At 47.7% G+C, this 20,033-nt stretch overlaps 1 protein-coding gene across 1 annotated transcript in view; it reads right to left on the reverse strand.

The window, feature by feature from the left end:
* RASSF3 (Ras association domain family member 3) overlaps positions 1-20,033 on the reverse strand; it is a 173,136-nt gene that overhangs the window by 105,238 nt on the left and 47,865 nt on the right. The window contains exon 2 of the mRNA XM_037887319.2: positions 16,905-17,026. Within this exon, the coding sequence (XP_037743247.1) occupies positions 16,905-17,026 (122 nt within the window). The remainder of the gene's footprint in view (positions 1-16,904; positions 17,027-20,033) is intronic.

Raw genomic sequence — 20,033 nt, forward strand, 5'->3', positions numbered from 1 at the left:
GAGGTTTCCCTTCCTCCCATTGTCCCGCCCTTGCCGCCCCGAGCCCCAAAACAATCGCCCTTGCCCCCTGGCCCTGCCCCTGCTAACCAGCCCTCCACCTCCACTTCGGAGGGCTGGGTGCTCGTCCGGGGGAAGCGCGGCGCCCGTAAATTGCGGGCTCGATCCCTCCCCTCCGACGAGGAAGGAGAGGAGGCCCCCCAAAAAATGCTGCGGGGGGCCGACGCTGTTACGTCTTCTGCCGCGCCTCTGGATGGAGCTCAGCAGGAGACGCTGGCTATGGCAGCCATGGCAGCAGACGGAGGTGTCACTGCCCCCCTTGTTGAGTCCCCTCCCGAGGAGGCCTCTATAGGTGTTCCCCCGGCCCCTTTGCCATCTGCGCCCCCTGCCGTTGTTGATAGCAGGGCTATTACTGCCTTGGCTCCTGATGGGGAGGACTCTGAGGTCGCGGGGACTGGATTTACCTCCATATTTGAGGAGATTGAGGCTGACCCCCGTCACCCAGGGGGAGGACGACCCCCAGTCAGTGGGCCTCGATCTGGGCGGCAGCTCTGTTCCACTGCCCCCTCCTCCTTCTCCCTGCCCCTCACTCCCAACTATAGTCCCTCCTCTGGTCCTGGGGGCACCCCTGGTTCTCCCTATTTGTCCGGCCGCGGATGGCACCTCATCTGAGGCCGTCAAGCCCCTCTGGGTGACGGCCAATGCCGAGCGGTCGGGTCCCGAGCCTGTGGGCGTGCCCTCTACCACCCAGACGGAACGGTTGGCTTCCCCTCTGGAGGGGGGCCCCACTGAAGTTTCCGTAGTGCCTGACGCCGTGGCTGTGCGTGACGTGTTTCTCACAGCTCCCGTGCCCAGCGTCAGTGCAGGCCCCCTCTGACCCCGGTCCCATTGTCCCCCACTCCCAGCCGAGAGGAGCCGCACCTCAATAGCCTGGTTGCCGGGAACCGTGAACCCATCAGTGTCCCCGCACCTGTTCCTACCCCTGCTCCCGGTCCCTTTCCTGCCCCGGTCCCAATATTAGCCCTTGTCCCTGCTCCCGTCCCTTCTTCTGTCCTTGCTCCTGGCCCAGTCCCGTCCCCACCCCGCCCCCTGATCCTATTTCCATCCCCAATGAGTCGCTCACCCCCTTCCCCGCCACCGCCCATGTTATTGCCGCCCCCGAGGTTGTCTCGTTTCCTCTGTCTACGGACAATTCTCAGGGGGCGGTTTTCGTGTCCCCTCTTCCTAACATCATGGGGGCTGCACTATTCCCTCCGCCGCCCCCTCCTGTGCCGGGGATGGGGACGGGCTGCCTGGCACAACTGCGCCGGGGTTCCGCTCCATGCATGCCCGTCTCTGCAGGCCGCGAAGATCTTTTAGGGGCCTTACCGGAGGGCGGCAGCAGGTTGGCTGCCGCGTCCCCCTCTGCGCTGAGGGAAGAGCGGCGCCATTTCCTGCTGGACACCCGTGGCTCAAAGGGCAAGGTGCAGCTCGCCCTCCAGTGCTGGGGGGACTTCCATCGCATCCTCCGGGCCGTGAAGGGCCTTTTTGGGGAGGGGAGAGAGACTGGGAGGCAGGGCCTCGTGGCCTACCGGCAGGCCCGTAAGTTCTGCGACTCCCTGATGACCTTTGGGGTCGAACATGGGTTGTTGTGGGGCCCGCTGGAGGCCGTCGATTCCCCTGCCCGTGAGGATTCACCCCAGCCCTCCCCATGAAGGATACCATCTTTGCCACGCTGAACACCAGGGGCTGTAGCGTAGGTCTCCGCAGGAGCCAGCTGCTTTCCTTCCTTCGGGGGGGGAGGGTACTCTGTGATCTTCCTGCACGATGTTACCTTTACTTATGTCCGGGTGGAGGGGGATCGATTGCGTCACTCCCGGTTGGACCGCATTTATATCTCGCGTTTCCATCTGGCACGAGCCTACGCCTCCAGCATCCGGCCGGCCCCGTTCTCGGATCACCACTTGGTGACCGTGACAGCCTCTCTCAGTTCGGAGAGGCCGGGGCCGGCCTATTGGCATTTTAATAACAACTTGCTGGAGGACGTGGGCTTCGTGGCGTCCTTCTGGGAGTTCTGGCTGGCCTGGAGGGGGCAGCGGCATGCCTTTCCCTCGGCGGTGTGGGATGTGGGGAAGGTGTGTGCACGGCTCTTCTGCCGCGACTACACCCGGGGCGCCACCTGGCGGAGGGATGCGGTGATAGGGCAGTTGGAGCGGGAGGTTTTAGAGCTAGAGAGGCGTCTCACCTCCGGCCCCGAGGATCCACCTCTCCGCACAGTGTACCGGGAGAAGCGGGAGGACCTCCGGGCCCTGGAGGACCATCGAGCCCGGGGTGCTTTTGTTCGATCCTGCATCTGCCTCCTTCGGGAGATGGATCGTGGCTCCCGCTTCTTCTATGCCCTGGAGAAAAGGAGGGGGGCCAAAAAGCACGTCACCTGCCTCCTGGCGGAGGACGGGACCCCCCTCACAGATCCGGAGGAGATGCATGGAAGGGTGAGGGCCTTCTATGCTAATCTTTTCTCCCCGGATCTGACCGACGCCAATGCCCGCAGGGTGCTCTGGACCGAACTCCCGACAGTCAGCGCGGGCGACCGGGACCGGCTGGAGCTACCTCTCTCTCTGGCCGAGCTGTCGGAAGCCCTCCGTTGCATGCCCACTAATAAATCTCTGGGCATGGACGGGCTGACCGTGGAGTTCTACCGCGTGTTCTGGGACATCCTTGGCCCGGACCTTGTCATCATTTGGGCCGAGTCCTTGCAAAGCGGGGTCCTCCCTCTCTCGTGCAGGCAAGCTGTGTTCGCCTTATTGCCGAAGCAGGGGGACCTCCGCGACTTACAGAATTGGCGTCTCGTCTCGCTCCTCAGCACGGACTACAAGGTCATAGTGAAGGCCATCTCGCTGCGGCTGAGGTCCGTGCTGGCGGACGTGGTCCATCCCAACCAGACCTACACCATCCCGGGCCAGAGCATCTTTGACAACTTGTATTTGGTCCGGGACCTCTTGGAGCTGGGGCGTAGGGACGGTGTGTCATTCGCCCTCCTGTCCCTGGACCAGGAGAAGGCATTTGACAGGGTGGACCAGGGGTATCTCCTGCGGGCGTTCGGCTTCGGGCCCCAGTTTGTGGGCTTTCTCCAGGTGCTGTACACCGACGCGGAGTGTCTGGTCAGGCTCAACTGGACCCTGACCGAGCCAGTCAGCTTCGGGCAGGGAGTACGGCACGGGTGCCCCCTCTCGGGCCAGCTGTATGCTCTGGCGATCGAGCCCTTCCTCTGTCTCCTCCGCAGGAGGTTGACGGGGTTGGCACTTTGGGAGCCGGAGCTGTGGCTGGTCCTGTCGGCGTACGCCGATGACGTACTCCTCATGGTCCAGGACCCGGACGACCTGATGTGGGTGGAGGCCTGCCAGGCCGTTTACTTGGCGGCCTCCTCCGCCCGGGTCAACTGGGTCAAGAGCTCTGGCCTGGTGGTCGGGGACGGGTGGCAGGCGAGCTCCCTCCCACCCGCGCTTCAAGCCATCCGGTGGTGTGCGGGTCCGCTGCTCTATCTTGGTGTTTATCTATCCGCCATGCATCCTTCTCCGCTGGAGAACTGGCAGGATTTGGAGGCCAGGGTGGGTGAGCGGTTGCGGAGGTGGACAGGACTGTTTCGGTATCTCTCCCTGCGAGGGAGGGCGCTGGTGCTGAACCAACTGGTCCTGTCTATGCTCTGGCACCGACTCAACACTCTGAGCCCGGCCCCGAGGATCCTGGCCAGGCTCCAGAGGATGGCTCTGGAGTTCTTCTGGCCGGGGCTGCACTGGGTCTCTGCAGGGGCTCTGAGTCTTCCCCTGGAGGAGGGAGGACAGGGCCTGGTTTGCTTGCGCAGCCAGGTCCATGTCTTCTGCCTCCATGCCCTGCAGAGGCTCCTTTACGGTGCAGGTAGTCCGGCGTGGTGCATGTTGGCGCATGCCTTCCTCCACTGCATCCGAGGGCTCCGATATGACCGGCAGCTCTTTTTTCTCCATCCGAGAGGCCTTCCGCGAGACCTCTCCAAGCTGCTGGTCTTCTACCAGGACCTCCTCTGGACCTGGAAGCTTTTTTCGGCGACAAGGTCATTTGTGGCCACCGAGGGAGCGGACCTCCTCGCGGAGCCCCTGCTACACAACCTCGATCTCCATGTGGAGGTGGCGAAGTCTCACTCGGTGTGTCGGAGGTTGGTCCTGGCAGAAACCACCACAGTCGGAGACCTCCTGGATTATGACGCATGGGGCTTTCCACCCTTCCGACCCCTAGGCGCGTACTCCAGGAGGCGAAGGCCGCCTTGTCACCCGATTCTCTCGCTTTACTGCGGCGAGCCCTGCGAGAGGGCATTCCCTGCTCACCCCTGGCCCTCCGGACATTTTTCTTGGCCCCCTGTTCTGCGAGGCCCCCCAGCCTCCCCGCTTCCACACTCCAAGCCAGCTGTGTACCCTGCAGCCGGTCCGGTTTTGAACCGCGCCCAGACACCATCTGTACACGCTCGTGCTCCATACGTTACATTTCCTCATCCTCGTGTCCCGCCCCGACATCAAATGGCGGGACTGTCTTCCACCTAGAGAGGGTGAGGAGCCCCGGCGGGCCAGCCTTTATTCCACTTTGGTCCCATGACCCGCCGGGGACATTAGTTGGCGGCTCCTTCATGGAGCCGTGAGCACGGGCGTGCACCTGGCGCGGTTCACCCCTACACCTGAGGCCTGCCCCTTTTGCGGCGTAAGGGAGAACCTGGCGCACGCCTATCTCGAATATGCCAGGTTGCAGCCCCTATTCCGGCTCCTCCAGAACCTCTTGTTGAGGTTCTGGCTCCACTTTTCCCCACACTTGTTCCTCTTTGCACACCCTATCCATGGCCCCATGAAGTCGCAAGACCTCCTCGTCAACCTCCTCCTGGCTCTGGCCAAAGTTTCCATCTATAATACCAGGAGGAGGATGTTAGACGAGGGGGTGCTCTGTGACTGCGGGGCCTATTCCCGTTCCTCCCTAGTTTCACGCATCCGGGCAGAGTTCCACTGGGCAGCGTCCACTGGCTCCCTCGACAGCTTTGAGGAGCAGTGGGCACTGCCCGGGGTCTCTGCTCGGTGTCCCCATCCGGTCTCCTCATTTTGAACCTTTGACTGTTATACCAATAAAATAAAAACCAGCAGGATCTTATTAAAGGGAAAAAGGCAAAATACCACATTTATTGTGAATACAGAAAGAATCATAGTAAGCAGTTAGTTATAGCTATAACATTCCATTCAATCTCATATTTCTTCACACATTCATTCACACACACACACAGGTTTTGCAAGGTTGTTATCATAGTAAGCAGTTAGTTATAGCTATAACATTCCATTCAATCTCATATTTATTCACAGATTCACACACACACACAGGTTCTGCAAGGTTGTTATCATAGTTACCAGCCTTAGAGTTGCTCATGCCAAGCCACTGGCCAGGAGGCCTGGACATGAGGAGGGAGCAGGGCCTTGTCAGATGCTCATCTGATGCTCCTGGAAGTTGCTTTTCAGAATCAGACCCCAAAGTTCTCACTTTTTAGAGTCTATTTTTATAGGAATTTCTTCCTATGCCAGTCTATGGGAATTGCTTCATCATGCTGTTGCTGAATCAATCAGCAGATAGCACATTCCTGACGGCTCCAAGATGTTATCTTGTTCTTTGGTTCTCCCATTCTTGAGGCTGTTGGGTGGATTCCAGTCTGCCCTCCGGAGGTCCTCTGGTTATTTCCACTTGACGCCTTCTTCAGCCGATGGACACTGGATTCTTAGGCTGGCACCTCCGGGATCATTCAGTTATTATCCACACCAAGCATCCATCCACATACATCCTTTATCTTTATTTTAATCACAATTGTTAATACAACAAAAGGGCGGGGAGTCTCTGGGTGCTGTTTCTGTTGTTAGAGTATTGCTTTGAGTCTCTCTCTCTGTGAATTGCTTTGAGAACAGACTCTGTCTTAGAATGTACTAACACAATTAGCAGCTTGCAAGTTTCACACACAGAGGGAGAGAAACAGTACCAAAAACCAAGAGACCTCTTAATTAGTAATACCCTGGAATTTAAACTATGGGGAATCAAACTCATTTGTGATTTTAATACAGAACTTCTTTAATATGATCCAACATGACCCTCACTCCAGTCCCTGTTTTTCATTAGTTGTCCCCCGTAATCAGTTGGATCCTGGGTCCAGTGGTTCCTCCCGCTAGGCTGGGGGAGGGGCCTTTAGCAGTGGGAGGGCTTGCGCCCGCCCACTTCCCGGGTTTTCCAATACGACCCCGCTACAGGTGCCTATCCTCAAACAACTGGGCATCTGACACATTTAAAAAGACATTCAATCATATAACAGCAAAATACCAGCCTTCCAGCTTTCACCACAACTCTTTTTCCAGGCAACCAAAACCCACTTGTCTGAACACATCCCAACAAAAAATTGTCTCCAGTGCTGCCCCAACCACTGCTGTCCTTGTTTGCACTTTGAAAACGCATATTAAAGACAAGAAATAATAATAAAACTGCAATCTAATCCACCCAATGCAAATTATCATAACTGCATCTCTTTGCACCCTAGCAAGTTGCAGTGTTCCCTCTCCTCAGGCAAAGTATGGCTACCCCAGTTATGTGAGCATGTATAATATTATATAATTTGCACAAACATATACAGCAAAGATTTAAAGAATCATTTCTGCTTAAACTCTTCACTGCAGCAAGTCCAACAATAGTTTTTTCAAATTACAAGGCACCACCTCCCACTTACAGAATTTCACAAATCTATATTACTTGCATAAGAGGGGTTTAAATATGATGTAGGCGCTGTTAGCTCTACAGTTGCATTTTGCAGGCAAATTAACAACTTTGAGTTAGCAAAAAAACTTATGCCACAGAAAAGCACAGATGGCATTTTACATTAAATATTTATTGTGTTCAGATTACCCCTGGCCCGCACTGCCTTCTCTGGCCACAGGCTCACACCTCCCTCCCATAGTCCCTGACCCCCGCTATCTCTTCCAGCACCGGGCTTCAGCCGTGATTTGACCCCGGGATTTGGCCATAGGGCTTTGGGCTCAGACCCCAGGATCTGGTCACAGGGCTTCAGGCTCAGGCCCTGGAATCCAGCCACAGGGCTTCGGGCTCGGGCCCCCAGCCGTGTGGCAGCAGGTGTTGGCCCTGAGTTCACACCCCCTTCCTCCAATTGTCCCAGGCGCCTGTTGCTACCCCAGGCTTTGGCCGTGCGGTGGCGGGCTCTGTCCCCCAGCTGCAGGGCCCCAAGCTCACCATCCCTCCTCCCCATCACTCCTGGCCCCCACTGCCATCTCTGGCCATCTCTTCATCCCCAGCCCACGGGGCTTCAGGCTTGGGCCCTGCAATGTGGCTGCAGGACTTTGGGCTCTGGCCCCCAGTCTTATTCCACTGCTAGTCAAAAGGAGTTACACTGGTATAAAAGGTTTCAGAGTAGCAGCCGTGTTAGTCTGTATTCGCAAAAAGAAAAGGAGTACTTGTGGCACCTCGGATCCCGATGAAGTGAGCTGTAGCTCACAAAAGCTTATGCTCAGATAAATTTGTTAGTCTCTAAGGTGCCACAACTACTCCTTTTCTTTTTACTGGTATAAAAGTGGTGCGAGAGGATAAGACAACAGGAGATGCCCTTTGATGGAGAGGTTAGATCATCAATTTATTAAGCGACAGCCTATGGAAGAGCCTATGGTCTTGATTTGTCTATCTCATGTTTTTTTGAATATTTGCCGAACTGTAACACTTGGCCTTGCAGTAACCCTAACCCTGCATGTGTTGCCTTGTCATTATATTGCTGTTTTTGATTAATTCTTTGATGGCATTAAATGTAAGGCAATATAATAATCGTGGGGGCTGCCTACTTGTAAAAGTTGCCCTGGTTTAACTGAAGGGGTGAATTTAAACTGATTTAAACCAGTGCAAACTCCTGCGTGGCTGCTCTTATTTCAGTTTAAGGCTATGTGTTCACTGCAAAAATGGTGTGTTTTGATATCAGGATCACTAACTCAATATAAAATTGAATGGAGAGAAGGCACAAGTAGTTCTGACCTTGATGTAGCTAGTAGGGCTAAACCCCAGTTGGGGGATATTGGGTGACCTCATCTAACTACACTGAGGTGTAAACTACAGTGCCTTGTTCCCACTAGGATTTTACATTGAGATAGAAATCTTTAATTCACCACGTCTGTGTAAAGCCACAGTTTCTTTGCAATAAAAACACAATCTGAAAGCAGCTTTTTCAGTTTAGTTTAAGTTGCCTGGGAACAAGTTGAAATTAAACCAAAATAGGGTGCTCAAACTAAAATCAGACTGTCCGCAGAGAGGTTTGCACCAGTTTAACTAAACTGGTTTAACACTCGATTTAAGTTAAAGTGATGCAACTTTCCTATGTACACAAAAAGTAGCAGTGTCTCCCAGAGAGACAGCACCCAAAAGACAGTCCTTGTCATAAGCTATGTCTTCAATGCCAAAGAGTTGTTTTTACTGCTTTTGTGCTCTCCTCTCCATCTGTATCTATCTGTTGTCTCTTGTCTTATACTTAGATTGTAAGCTCATGGGGGCAGGAACTATCTTTTTGTTCTGTTTGTACAGTGCCAAGCACGACAGAATCTTGATCCATGACTAGGGCTCCTGGGTGCTATGAGAATACATACAATACATAAATAATAATAAATATATTGATATCTCTATCTTGATGTGAAATCCCAGTGGAGACAAGGCACAGGTAGTTTCTACCTTGATGTAGCTAGTCAAAGTCAACACAAAGCCCCACACCTAGGGGGCTGACCTCTACTAGCTACAGAGACATGGAGGTAAAATCTACAGTGCTTTGTCTCCACTAGGATTTTATAGCAAGAATGCTATCTCAGGTTAGTTATCTCAGTGTAAAAATACATTTTTTTGCAATGAAGATATTGCCGGAGTGATTTTACCCCACTAGCTGGGCAGACAGAAGAGTTGGTCAGAAAATGGTAAGTATTTTCCAGACATTTTTTTTTGAAAGAAATGAAAAAAAAAATTGCAAAAACTTTCCAGGTTTTGATTGAAAAAGTGAAAACATTTTGGTTTGCAGGAACATTTTTTGATTTTTGAAAACTGAAAAAAATTATCGAAAATGGAACACTTTTCAGTTTTAGGTTAAAAAAAAAAAGATTCTGTTTAAAAAAACCTCCCAAACCCCAGAACATTAAAATGGCCATTTTTTGTCTCAAAAAAAGTTTTGATGGAATAATTGTGACTAGCTGTAATGCAATGCGGCCCATTGCCCAGAGCAAACCCCTTTGCTTATTTCAAGACAAGCTGAGGAGATTGTAATGGAGAGGGGTATAACCCAGCAATCAAGCAAAGGCCAGTACTGGTCAGACAATGTCAAGAGGCTTAGGAGGAGGAATCCCCCAAGATTCAGTTGGTGAAGTACCGAGAAGAGGGTATCATCCCAGCGGTCAGGTATGAACAAAGGCACACAAGCAGTGTCAAATCCTGGTCCCTCTGAACTTAACAGGGGCTTTGCCATTGCTTTTAACAGGACTGAGATTTTGACCTTTCGGGCCTGATCCAAAATGAAGCATAACCAACATCAGACCCCGACCCCAGACCAGTAGCTGGACTTGGCAGGCCCATCTCTGCATAAAGAGGGAAGAAAGGGTGACTGGAATGTTCAACTTAAAATACCGTGCAGGAAGGAGCTGCTGTGAGCTGGGGGGAATATCAGGTGCTGAATATTTCATGAGCCTTTCTATCCCTGCATTATTTATCTGGCTAGAATGGAGCAGGCACCCAGCTGTTCTATAACATCTGTCAGAAAGGAAAACATTAAGGTAAGTGAGTGGCATGTGACTCACCAACAAGCCAAAAGGAAATGATCCCAGCCCCGCCACTTTGGACCAACAGTTCTGCCTCTGTCTTTGTTCATGTGTATTACATAAAAACTTCAAAACAAACCCCACAAACCACAGTCACAATGGGGACAACACACAGCTACAAAAGAAAACACTGGAACCCTCCCCATGCCAGACACTTTGTCCTTAGAACGAAAAGGTCATTTTGGTGCCACAAGGTCTTGTGCCAGCTGCCATTTTGCCAAATTCATCTGTTTTCTCTCCGCCATTGCTAGCAACTGAATGACTGTAAGAATGGTCTGAACTAGAATTTCAGGTGAGTCATCCTGTGCGTGAAAACTGGCTGAACAGCTTTGCTATAGGTAACACAAAACTACTGTGTTAGCAACTGCCTGGGGCTCAAAGAAACTACATGGCAAAAGTCCATTCTGCCTTCCTTTGCAAGGTAGATGCTGAATCCTCTGGTGTCTGAAAAAGTCCAAAAGCCAATTATCCGTAAGCCTGCCCACACAACAGTGAAACTCTCAGTGTTGAGGCCAACAGATTCCAAATGTTGACATTAAAGGAGCAGCAAAGTATAAAGCATTCCATCATCTCCTGCCCAGGGGCCAGTGGTAGATTAACGCAAGCCCAGCCAATTTGGGGGCTTCCATAGGAGCGCCAGAACCTGTGTAGAAGTAGCGGAGGCCACCAGTGCTGAAACTGTGGCCCCACCCCTTACCCCTCCTCTTCCCCCTCAGTGGCCTGCCCCCTGCTCCTCCTCTTCTCCCTGAGGCCCGGCCCCCAGGCCAGGTCAGAAGCCAGAGCCGGACAGTGGTAGGAGCCACACAAGGAGCCTGGGTTGCTGTGGGGAGCCCTAGACCCTCCACCTGCCCTGGGCAGGGGACTGGGGTGCCTGAGAGCAGCCCCTACCTTATGTCCCCGCCTCCTGGGGTGCACTGCCCACAGCAGGTGGAATGTCCAAGATGGCCCACAGCGACGCAGGCTCCCTGAGTGGCTCTTACCACTGCTCAGCTCCGACTTCTGGCCTGGCCAGAGGGTGGGGCCTTGGGAACATAATATAAGAACATAAGAATGGCCCTACTGGGTCAGACCAAAGGTCCATCTAGCCCAGTATCCTGTCTTCCGACAGTGGCCAGTGCCAAGTGCCCCAGAGGGAATGAACAGAACAAATAATCATCAAGTGATCCATCCCCTGTGGCTCATTCCCAGCTTCTGGCAAACAGAGGCTAGGGACACCATTCCTGCCCATCCTGGCTAATAGCCATTGACGGACCTATCCTCCATGAATTTATCTAGTTCTTTTTTGAACCCTGTTATGGTCTTGGCCTTCACAACATACTCTGGCAAGGAGTTCCACAGGTTGACTGTGCATTGTGTGAAGAAATATTTCCTTTTATTTGTTTTAAACCTGCTGCCTATTAATTTCATTTGGTGACCCCTAGTTCTTGTGTTATGAGAAGTAGCAAACAACACTTCCTTATCTACTTTCTCTACACCAGTCATGATTTTATAGACCTCAATCATATCTCCCCTTAGCCATCTCTTTTCCAAGCTGAAAAGTCCCAGTCTTATTAATCTCTCCTCTTATGGAAGCCATTCCATACCCCTAATAATTTTTGTTACCCTTTTCTGAACCTTTGCCAATTCCAATATATCTTTTTTGAGATGGGGCAACCACATCTGCACACAGTATTCAAGATGTGGGCGTACCATGGATTTATATAGAGGCAACATGTTATCTTCTGTCCTATTTTCTATCCCCTTCTTAATTATTCCCAGTATTCTGTTTGCTTTTTTGACTGCCGCTGCACATTGAGTGGATGTTTTCAGAGAACTATCCACAATGACTCCAAGATCTCTTTCTTGAGTGGTAACAGCTAATTTAGACCCCATCATTTTATATGTATATTTGGGATTATGCTTTCCAATGTGCATTACTTTGCATTTATCAACATTAAATTTCATCTGCCATTTTGCTACCCAGTCACCCAGTTTTGAGAGATCCTTTTTTAGCTCTTCGCAGTCTGTTTGGGTTTTAACTATCTTTAGTAATTTTGTATTATCTGCAAATTTTGCCACCTCACTGTTTACCCCTTCTTCCAGACCATTTATGAATATGTTGAGTAGGACTGGTCCCAGAACAGACCCCTGGGAGACACCACTATTTACCTCTCTCCATTCTGAAAACTGAGGAAGAGGAGTATGGGGCAGGGCCCCATTGCAAGGGGGGGTCCAAATGTTCTTTGTGCTCAGGGCCCCAATAAATCTTAATCCGCCTCTGAGCTTGGCTTCTGACTGGTTTTGTATGTACCTTGTGTTTTGAATGGTGTCTCCTACGGTTTCAGGTATCTTACTCCAAAAAGGAGCTTACCTGCTTCTTATATTTATGCTGAATGAAGAGTGGCCGTCGCACCAAACAGCTTCAATGAGATTTCACCCAACCCCCAGCACAACATCTCCCCACCTGTCTCAATTCCACCCATTGTGCCAATGGAGTCCAAAATGGTGATGCCTTGTATGACCCAATTGTGATCAGGTGTTCACCCTATGCTTGCCCTGAAGAGGTTAATGTAGGCTAAGAAGGAGGCCAGTTAACCAGACAGGCCATAGCTAAGGGGAATCAGGTGGCTTGTGTAATCTCCAGAGTGACCAGGAGGAGGTGCACTAGCGGTGAGCTGGAACCAGGAGTAGAGGATGGGCCCAGGTTCCCCTGCCAGCCACTGGGGAAGTGGCACCAGCTGTGCAGCAAATAGGAAGACTGCCTGAGCCTGTTTGGAAGAGACTTTGATACCCTGGAAGGGGAGGACACGTGACTTGCCTCACTGAAAGCCAGGAAGAGAAGGCAGGACATGTGGCAAGAGGTGGAAAGGAGGTGTCACACTTAGCATCAGCTAATCACCAGAGCAACTAGGAGGAAGTGCACTAGTGGTGAGCAGACCCCGTGACATCAGTCCAAACAGAAAGAAAAGAAATAATTTACAAATTACAAATGACACAAGCATGTCTATTTACATAGTGTTTTTCTGCCAGGACTTCTTCAAATCACCAACCCTGACTGAGTTACTCCCATCCAAATCTCCTTGGGGTGTTCTCTCTCCCTGCCCAATTTTCTTTCAGCTATCCAAGGGAGGCCTCTTTCAATGAGCCCCTGGGGATTGTCTGTTGTTTCTGTGAAATCTGTTGTTTGGGACAGACCCTGCCTATGTTGTTCTAATGGGGAATTCATTGTCATAATAACTGTTTCACTTCCCATTTTAAATCGCACTCTATGTATTCTCTTGAATTTGACTGCTTTCCATTTCTTAGGGCTGCAAGTGCAAATGTTTTAATTTTCTCATCAGACTGTGGTTTCTTACCACAGCAGCCATTTCCCCAACTGTAAGACACTTTAGGCATATGTTCTCCTAGTCACATAATTTCTATTAAGGAGAAGGAGCGTAACATACAAGCATCAAATATATCCCTTAGTTAGTTTTTGTGTGTGTGTGTGTGTGTGTGTGTGTGTGTATATATGTATTACACACAGAGAACAAAACTATGTTGAAAGAATATTATTTCAATCCAATGTCAATCACTGAAAAAGTTAAAAATTCCCGGAATTAAGGTTGCCCCTATAACCTTAATTTTGCCCCCTTATACGTACACATTATGATGCATTAATTATATAATCACTTGCCATTTTTTACACGGGACTCATTTCAGTGACCCGAAAGGACAGTACTCACTCAATGAGCAGCTATTCAATATTTTGTTTTCACCTTGTTCAACAGGTGATTCCAGGCCTTTTTTACAGCACACTATTCACACTCTGCTGTGAAGACAGAATTATTCATTTCCTAATGGGCTTTTCCATGGTGCTCATCACCATAGTATCTGTGTGCTTCACACACATTAATGAATTTATTTTCACAACACACCTCTGAGGTTAAGGGGTATTATCTCATTTTACAGATGAGGGAACTAAGGCACAGAGATATTAAGGTCAAAGGTGTCCAAATTGAGGCACCTAGGACCTGATTTTTTAGAGTACTTAGCATTATATAGCAGTTTATATGTTCAAACACTTTATATGTACACCTGCCATTAACTTCAGTTGTAGCTCTGAGTTTTCAGTAGTTCTGCAAATCAGACCCCCAAGGTCTAGAGTCTGGCATCCAGAAAATTAGGAATTAGTGACCACTTATGAAAATTCTGGCTTAAAGTACTTGACTCACATCACATAAGAAATCCATGGAAAAAGCAGTCATAGAATCTAATTTTCCAGGGCAGCATTCAGCTACCTTAACCCTGAGGCCACCCTTTTTCTTCCTGTAGTCTCCTGCCTCATTCAGTACATACCTGCCAACTTCTGACACAAATGAAGCCGGGGTCCTACAGACAACAGCCTTCTTTATTACACAACCTGGTTTACCCCCAGAGCTCGGTCCACCCTGTATAGTGAATGAGCCAGGGTTCTCTGGAAAAATGTGATCATGTAATTAAAGATATCATAATGCATACACACAAGGGGGTGGAATTAAGGATGCAAAAGCAAGCATTTCTTAACTTTTGCATGCTTGACTTAGCAATCTTAGTAATGTTCTCTTAGTATAATTTTGTGTGTGTAATTTCCTTAGTTTTTAAAAAAGGAATCTGAAAAAACTAGAAGTTCCATCTTGTGGCATCATATAGACACCAGCATGGGTCATCAGCAGGGTTGGAACCTTTTCATCCATCACAGACCTCTGTCACTTGGCCTAAGGGAGTGATAGATAACAGTAGTAGGTTGTCATCCTCTATGGGTATGTGTACACTGCAAAAAAAGACTTGAAACAGTAAGTCTCAGAGCTCGGGTCGACTGACTGGAGCTCATGAGGCTCATACTATGAGGCTAAAAATAGCAGTGCAGATGTTTGGGCTTAGGCTGGAGCCTGGGCTCTGAAATATGGTGAGGGGAGTGGGTCTCAGATCCCAGGCTGCAGCCCGAACATCTACATTGCTGCTTTTAGTCCTTTTTGTAGTGCAAGCCCCATGAGCCTAAGTCAGTCAGAAACTTGCTGTCCTGTATCTCTTCCTGCACTGTAGACATACCTTATGTGTACCAGCACTAGAAAGGGATGGGACCCTTTGCCAGTGGGTTTCACAGATATTTGCTTACAACAGAGGCATGGTGAGACTCAGGAATCTTGGGTTCTGGATATGAGTGTTATAGTGGGAACAGACTTTTCTGCCTGTCCTCCCAGTTTGGCCCTTCTATCCTCTCCCCTCTGCGATCCTAAGAGCCCCTTTATGCCAACTAGCAAAGGGCGCACCCAACACATTGTTGTCAGAATATTTAGCCAAACAGCGTCTTGTAAGATATCATATAAAAAAACAATGACATGCTGGTAATGAAGATCATTGCAAGATGTATGTATGGTTTGTGTATAAAGAGTTATGTATGTATGCTGGAAATACGGTCTAAAAAATGTTGTGGAGGCAGCTAATAAGCAAGCCTGCCCTATGCAAAGGAATGTGCATTCACCTATCTGCATGGATCAAGCTAACAGGCAGATACGAAAAACAGCATAGTTTGATCACAAGCAAAAGAAAACAAAAGTACATTTGCATCTAAGGTAAACAAAGTGACCAAGCCAATCGAGAAAGCAAATTAACCTGAGGAAGAAGCAATCCCAGTCTCTTCCTGGCTTCCAAACCCAGTCCAAGTCTCCTGACCCAACTAGACAAATCTCCCCCCAACTCCCAGTCCCAGTTTTCCTCTCTCTCTCCAGCCCCAGGCTCTAGGCCTAGTCCCCCTGCCCCAAGGTTCCTTGTCCCAATCTACTCCCTTGGTCACTCATATGTCCTAGTTCTCTCTGCATTTGACTTATCTGCTTCCTCCTCCACCAGCAGGAAGTCCTTGAGAACACAGAAGAGACAGGCTCCTTGCGCTCAGGTCAGATGCCTGGACCTAGCATGGCTTGCAGTAGCCCAGAGCTACAATTGTAGGAAAAGAGTCCTGCTCAGCTCCTGGCTGGAGCATGCCCAGTGAGGATGGACTATTTAGGGCATCTAGCTGCCAAAATCTAAGAAGTCTCTGCTAAGCATGTACGAAATGCCATTTTTCAAAGCTTATGCCATTTGGCTTTTAACTTGGCCAAATTTGGGTCGATTTTCATGGGGATGGTAAAAGGCACATCCCTGACCCAAAGACTACTCCCTGCCAAATTTCAAGTGCCTTTCCCAAAGCTTGGGGGCACTAGAGCTTTAAAAAAAAGTCACCAGAATGTAATATGGGCAAAACAATGTATTTTCCCCAGCCTTGTTTTTGGAAACAGCTGAACTGTTTTGGCTGAAATAAAAAAAAATATTAAAATAATAATTTAAACTGAGGCAATGACCTGGCATGGAAAATTTCAGCCCAAACAGTTAAAGTTTGGGAAAGCTATAAACAATTGAAAATAGGGTCTTATCATGGGAAGTGTCGGGTAACCTTAATAATAGGTGGTGCTATCTGCCCTAGCTATAGAGCAGACTGACAGTGAGTGTGTGCATGCATGCAGTAGAGTGTATTAGTCATAGGGTGTAAACTCCTTGCCTTTTCAGGTGAGGAGAAAAACTCCTCTGTTGGTACTATTTTGAAGTACACCACAAGTAAAAAGAAAAACATTGATACAAGGCCATCCTCGGGGTGGAAAGCAAGCAGTAACGTAACACAATACTTGTGGAAAAGAAAGGAAAAAGCACATTGTGTCTATTTAAAACTTGAGAAGAATCTACGTAAGCAAATATGAAATTACCCAAACTGGAATTTGATCACAACAGAAGGATTAAAACCCTTACTCTCTTGCAACAAAACTTGAGTAGGATCTTTATCACAAATGGTCACGCCCTTGGCCTTGTTTCTTATCCAAAATATAATATCTCCAGCAGCACAGAACTTCTGGTACATTTATTCTGTATTGACTTAGCAGGAAAGTGTCAGCTACTGAATTACCAATAGAAGTACATTTTGATCTTGAATAGATGGGTGGAACAGGAAGAAGGTTCTTTATTATGTAACTGACAGATGGAAAGTAGCAATTCTGCAAATGCAAAACATATTACCTGACCATTGTTGGTTTGATCTAACTCGTCATATATGGAGACGTATTCCATTAATTTTCCATTCTGCTGACAGTCCAGATGCACCAGATCTCGACAGTGAGAGTGACATGTATATCTGCAATCTGAAACATATATATAAAGAAAAGATATTTAGAGAAGAACTTCCTGTTGCTTTGAGTAACATAAATCATTTTAATGCAAATTAGAGTCTGAATGCAAATGGATCTCTTTCCAAAATAGCACATCTTTAATGTAACGTATGCTATAATTTTTTTTAAATCCCTCCCACAAAGTAAGCTACAAAGTGAAATTCCTAAGCTGTTTAAACAGTTTATGTTTAGACAACTTATGAATTTCATGATCTATCTAGTATACCTGTGAGAGGCAGTGTGGTCTTGTGGACAGGAGATGAGACTGGGGGTTAGAATCAGCAACAGAAACCAGATCTCGACACTGATTTCCTGTGTGACGTCAGGCAAATTAATTAATTCTCTGAATTTCAGTTTCCCCATCTGTAAAATGTGGCTAATAATAGTAATCCACCTTTTTAAAGAGAACTGAGGTCTACAAATGGTATGTGCTAGGTATTAACAACTATTATCATTTAAATACCAGAGAGGAAATATTGTCCAAAGCAGAACAGGGATTTTGTCAAGTTTCCTGCATGCTTTTCCTGGCATTGCCACTGACTTGCTGTATGATCTTGGGCAAGTCATTTAAACTCAATTTACCAGTCTATTAAATGGACATAACAACACTTAGCATTTTTCAGATCAAAAGTTCAGATAAAAGGTGGTAGATGACCCCAGCTTCAGTGCCCTTTAGGAATAAATTAATGCACACTGACAGCTGGATAACAAACACACATCAAGTCAAAGGTACTCTGTTTGGTAAAGTATTACCATCAGAAACCTGCATTCGGGAGTGATGTATAAACCTCACTTCCTGGCTCACAAAGATCAGCTGTGATGACCACTGGATATTTAAATCAATAACAATAGGTATGTGGAACATAATTCTATTTTGACAAAAGGCTCATCAGGTTTCAATTTTCTACCCTAAAACCTATAAATATTTATTTTTATGCCATTTTTAAAGCAACTGCTGGCTTGCTCAGAAACATTGCTAGATTTGCTGTTTTCATATCTATCAAAAACCTGCAGCGCTGGTAGTGCCAACTATAGTTAAGTTTTCACAACACTTTCCATTTTAAGACCTTGTTTTAAATTGCTTATAGTTTTCCCAAACTTTAACCATTCAGACAAATTTTTCATGCTGGGTTGTCTACTTTGAGTTTTTTCAAAAAATTTCAGCTAAAATGGTTCAGCCATTTCTGAGCATGAGGTTAGGAATGTTAAAAAACAAAAACTTATAACCATTTAGTTGAAAACTTTAGTATCTCTATCCTTTGGAGCAAAGGTTTGAAATTTGGTAGGGGCTTTGCTCTGGTGACAGGGTTGTGCCTTTTCCTGTTCATGTGAATAAAAATCCAAATTTGGCAAAGTTATAAGACTTTGAATCTTAGTTCATGTGTTTAGTAAAGATTTGTTAGAGTTAGGCAGCCAAATTCTCCAAAGAGTCCATCTGCAATGAGCATGATCCAGCTTAGGGCTACAGGGACCAAGCAGGACTTTCCCTGAAACTGCCCATTTGTTGTGGGCCGTATCATCATTAAATAAGGAGTTAGGTGGGGGCACAGAGACTGGGACCAGATTAGCAAGGACACTGGAACAGGGAGCTGTGGGGTAGGGAAGACTGGCATGAGGAGCCTAAGCAAGTTTTTTTGGGGAGATGGAGAGATTGAGATGATAACCCAGTGGGGAGATACTGGGGCAAGGAGTCTGGGGGCAAGACTGGGAGCCAAGGTGGTAGTGATGGAAGACTGGTTGGGAAAAGAGACTGGGATCAGGGAAGGACATTCCTGAGTCTCATCATTCCTCAGCGGTCAGCAAATATTTGTGAAGCCCACTAGCAAAGTGTGTGTGTCTTATCCCTTTCTATTGCTGTCAGTTTCTCCATTAGCTCAATTAGCAAGAGGTCTATGTAGTGGATCTAAAAGTTCAAACCCTGCTGATGACCCATGTGGGTGTCTACATGATGGAATTTGTGTTTTCATTTGGCAGGGTGTGTAATCAATAAGGCAGGAGACTAAAGGAAGAGAAAGGATAGTTCATGGTTAGGGCAGCCGAATGACGCCCTGGAGAATTAGATTCTATCCATACCTCTGCCACAGAACTCCTGTGTGATGCTGGGCAAGGCACTTCAACCAAACATCAACTAATTGTGTGTTCCTCATTTTCTGGATGTACAACTTGAAAACCTGGATCTGATTTCCGGAAGTGCTAGACATTCAAAGCTGCATCTGAAATCAGTAGATGTGCTTTGAACATATAAAGTGCTATATAATGCTAAGTCCTCTGAAAAATCAAGTCCCATGTGTCTCAAGTTGGGCAACCAAAATATATGGACGCTTTTGACCTTGAACACTTTGTGCCTCAGTTCCCCATCTGTAATATTAGATACTACCCCTCACTGCACAGGTGCATTGTGAAAACAAAATCATTAATGTCTATGAAGACCTCAGATACTATAGTGATGAGCACCATAAAAAAGCCCATGAGGAAGTTAATAATTCTCTATTCAGAGTAGGGTCTAAGTACCATTCAGTCAATCAGTCCTAAAGCACACACTCATGAATAACAAGAATAAAATAATACATTAAATAGATGCTTAGTTAGTGAGTATGGTCCATTCTGTACACTGACTGAGGCAGGGATCCTATGATGGAAAAACAGTATGTGATCATGTTATTAAAGACTGTCTCATAATGCATATACACAAGGTGGAAGAGGGAGTCAAATTAAGGTAGCATTGGCATTCCTAACTTTTGAGTACTTGACTTTGCAACCTTAATAATATTTTTATGTTGTTTGTGTGTGTGTATGGAGCATGTTCCCATTATATACATAATAATTTTGACAAATCATATTAAGGAACAGTGTGTTGGTTAAATAATATTCTAAGACAGGATTAACTAATGAAATTAGGAAACATTCTCTTTCAATGCTATTTTGTTTCTTATTTATAATTCATTTCAATCTGTGTATCTTTAATGTCATTTATAAGACA

This window comes from Chelonia mydas, chromosome 1 (genome assembly GCF_015237465.2).
Source record: "Chelonia mydas isolate rCheMyd1 chromosome 1, rCheMyd1.pri.v2, whole genome shotgun sequence".
NCBI lineage: Eukaryota > Metazoa > Chordata > Testudines > Cheloniidae > Chelonia > Chelonia mydas.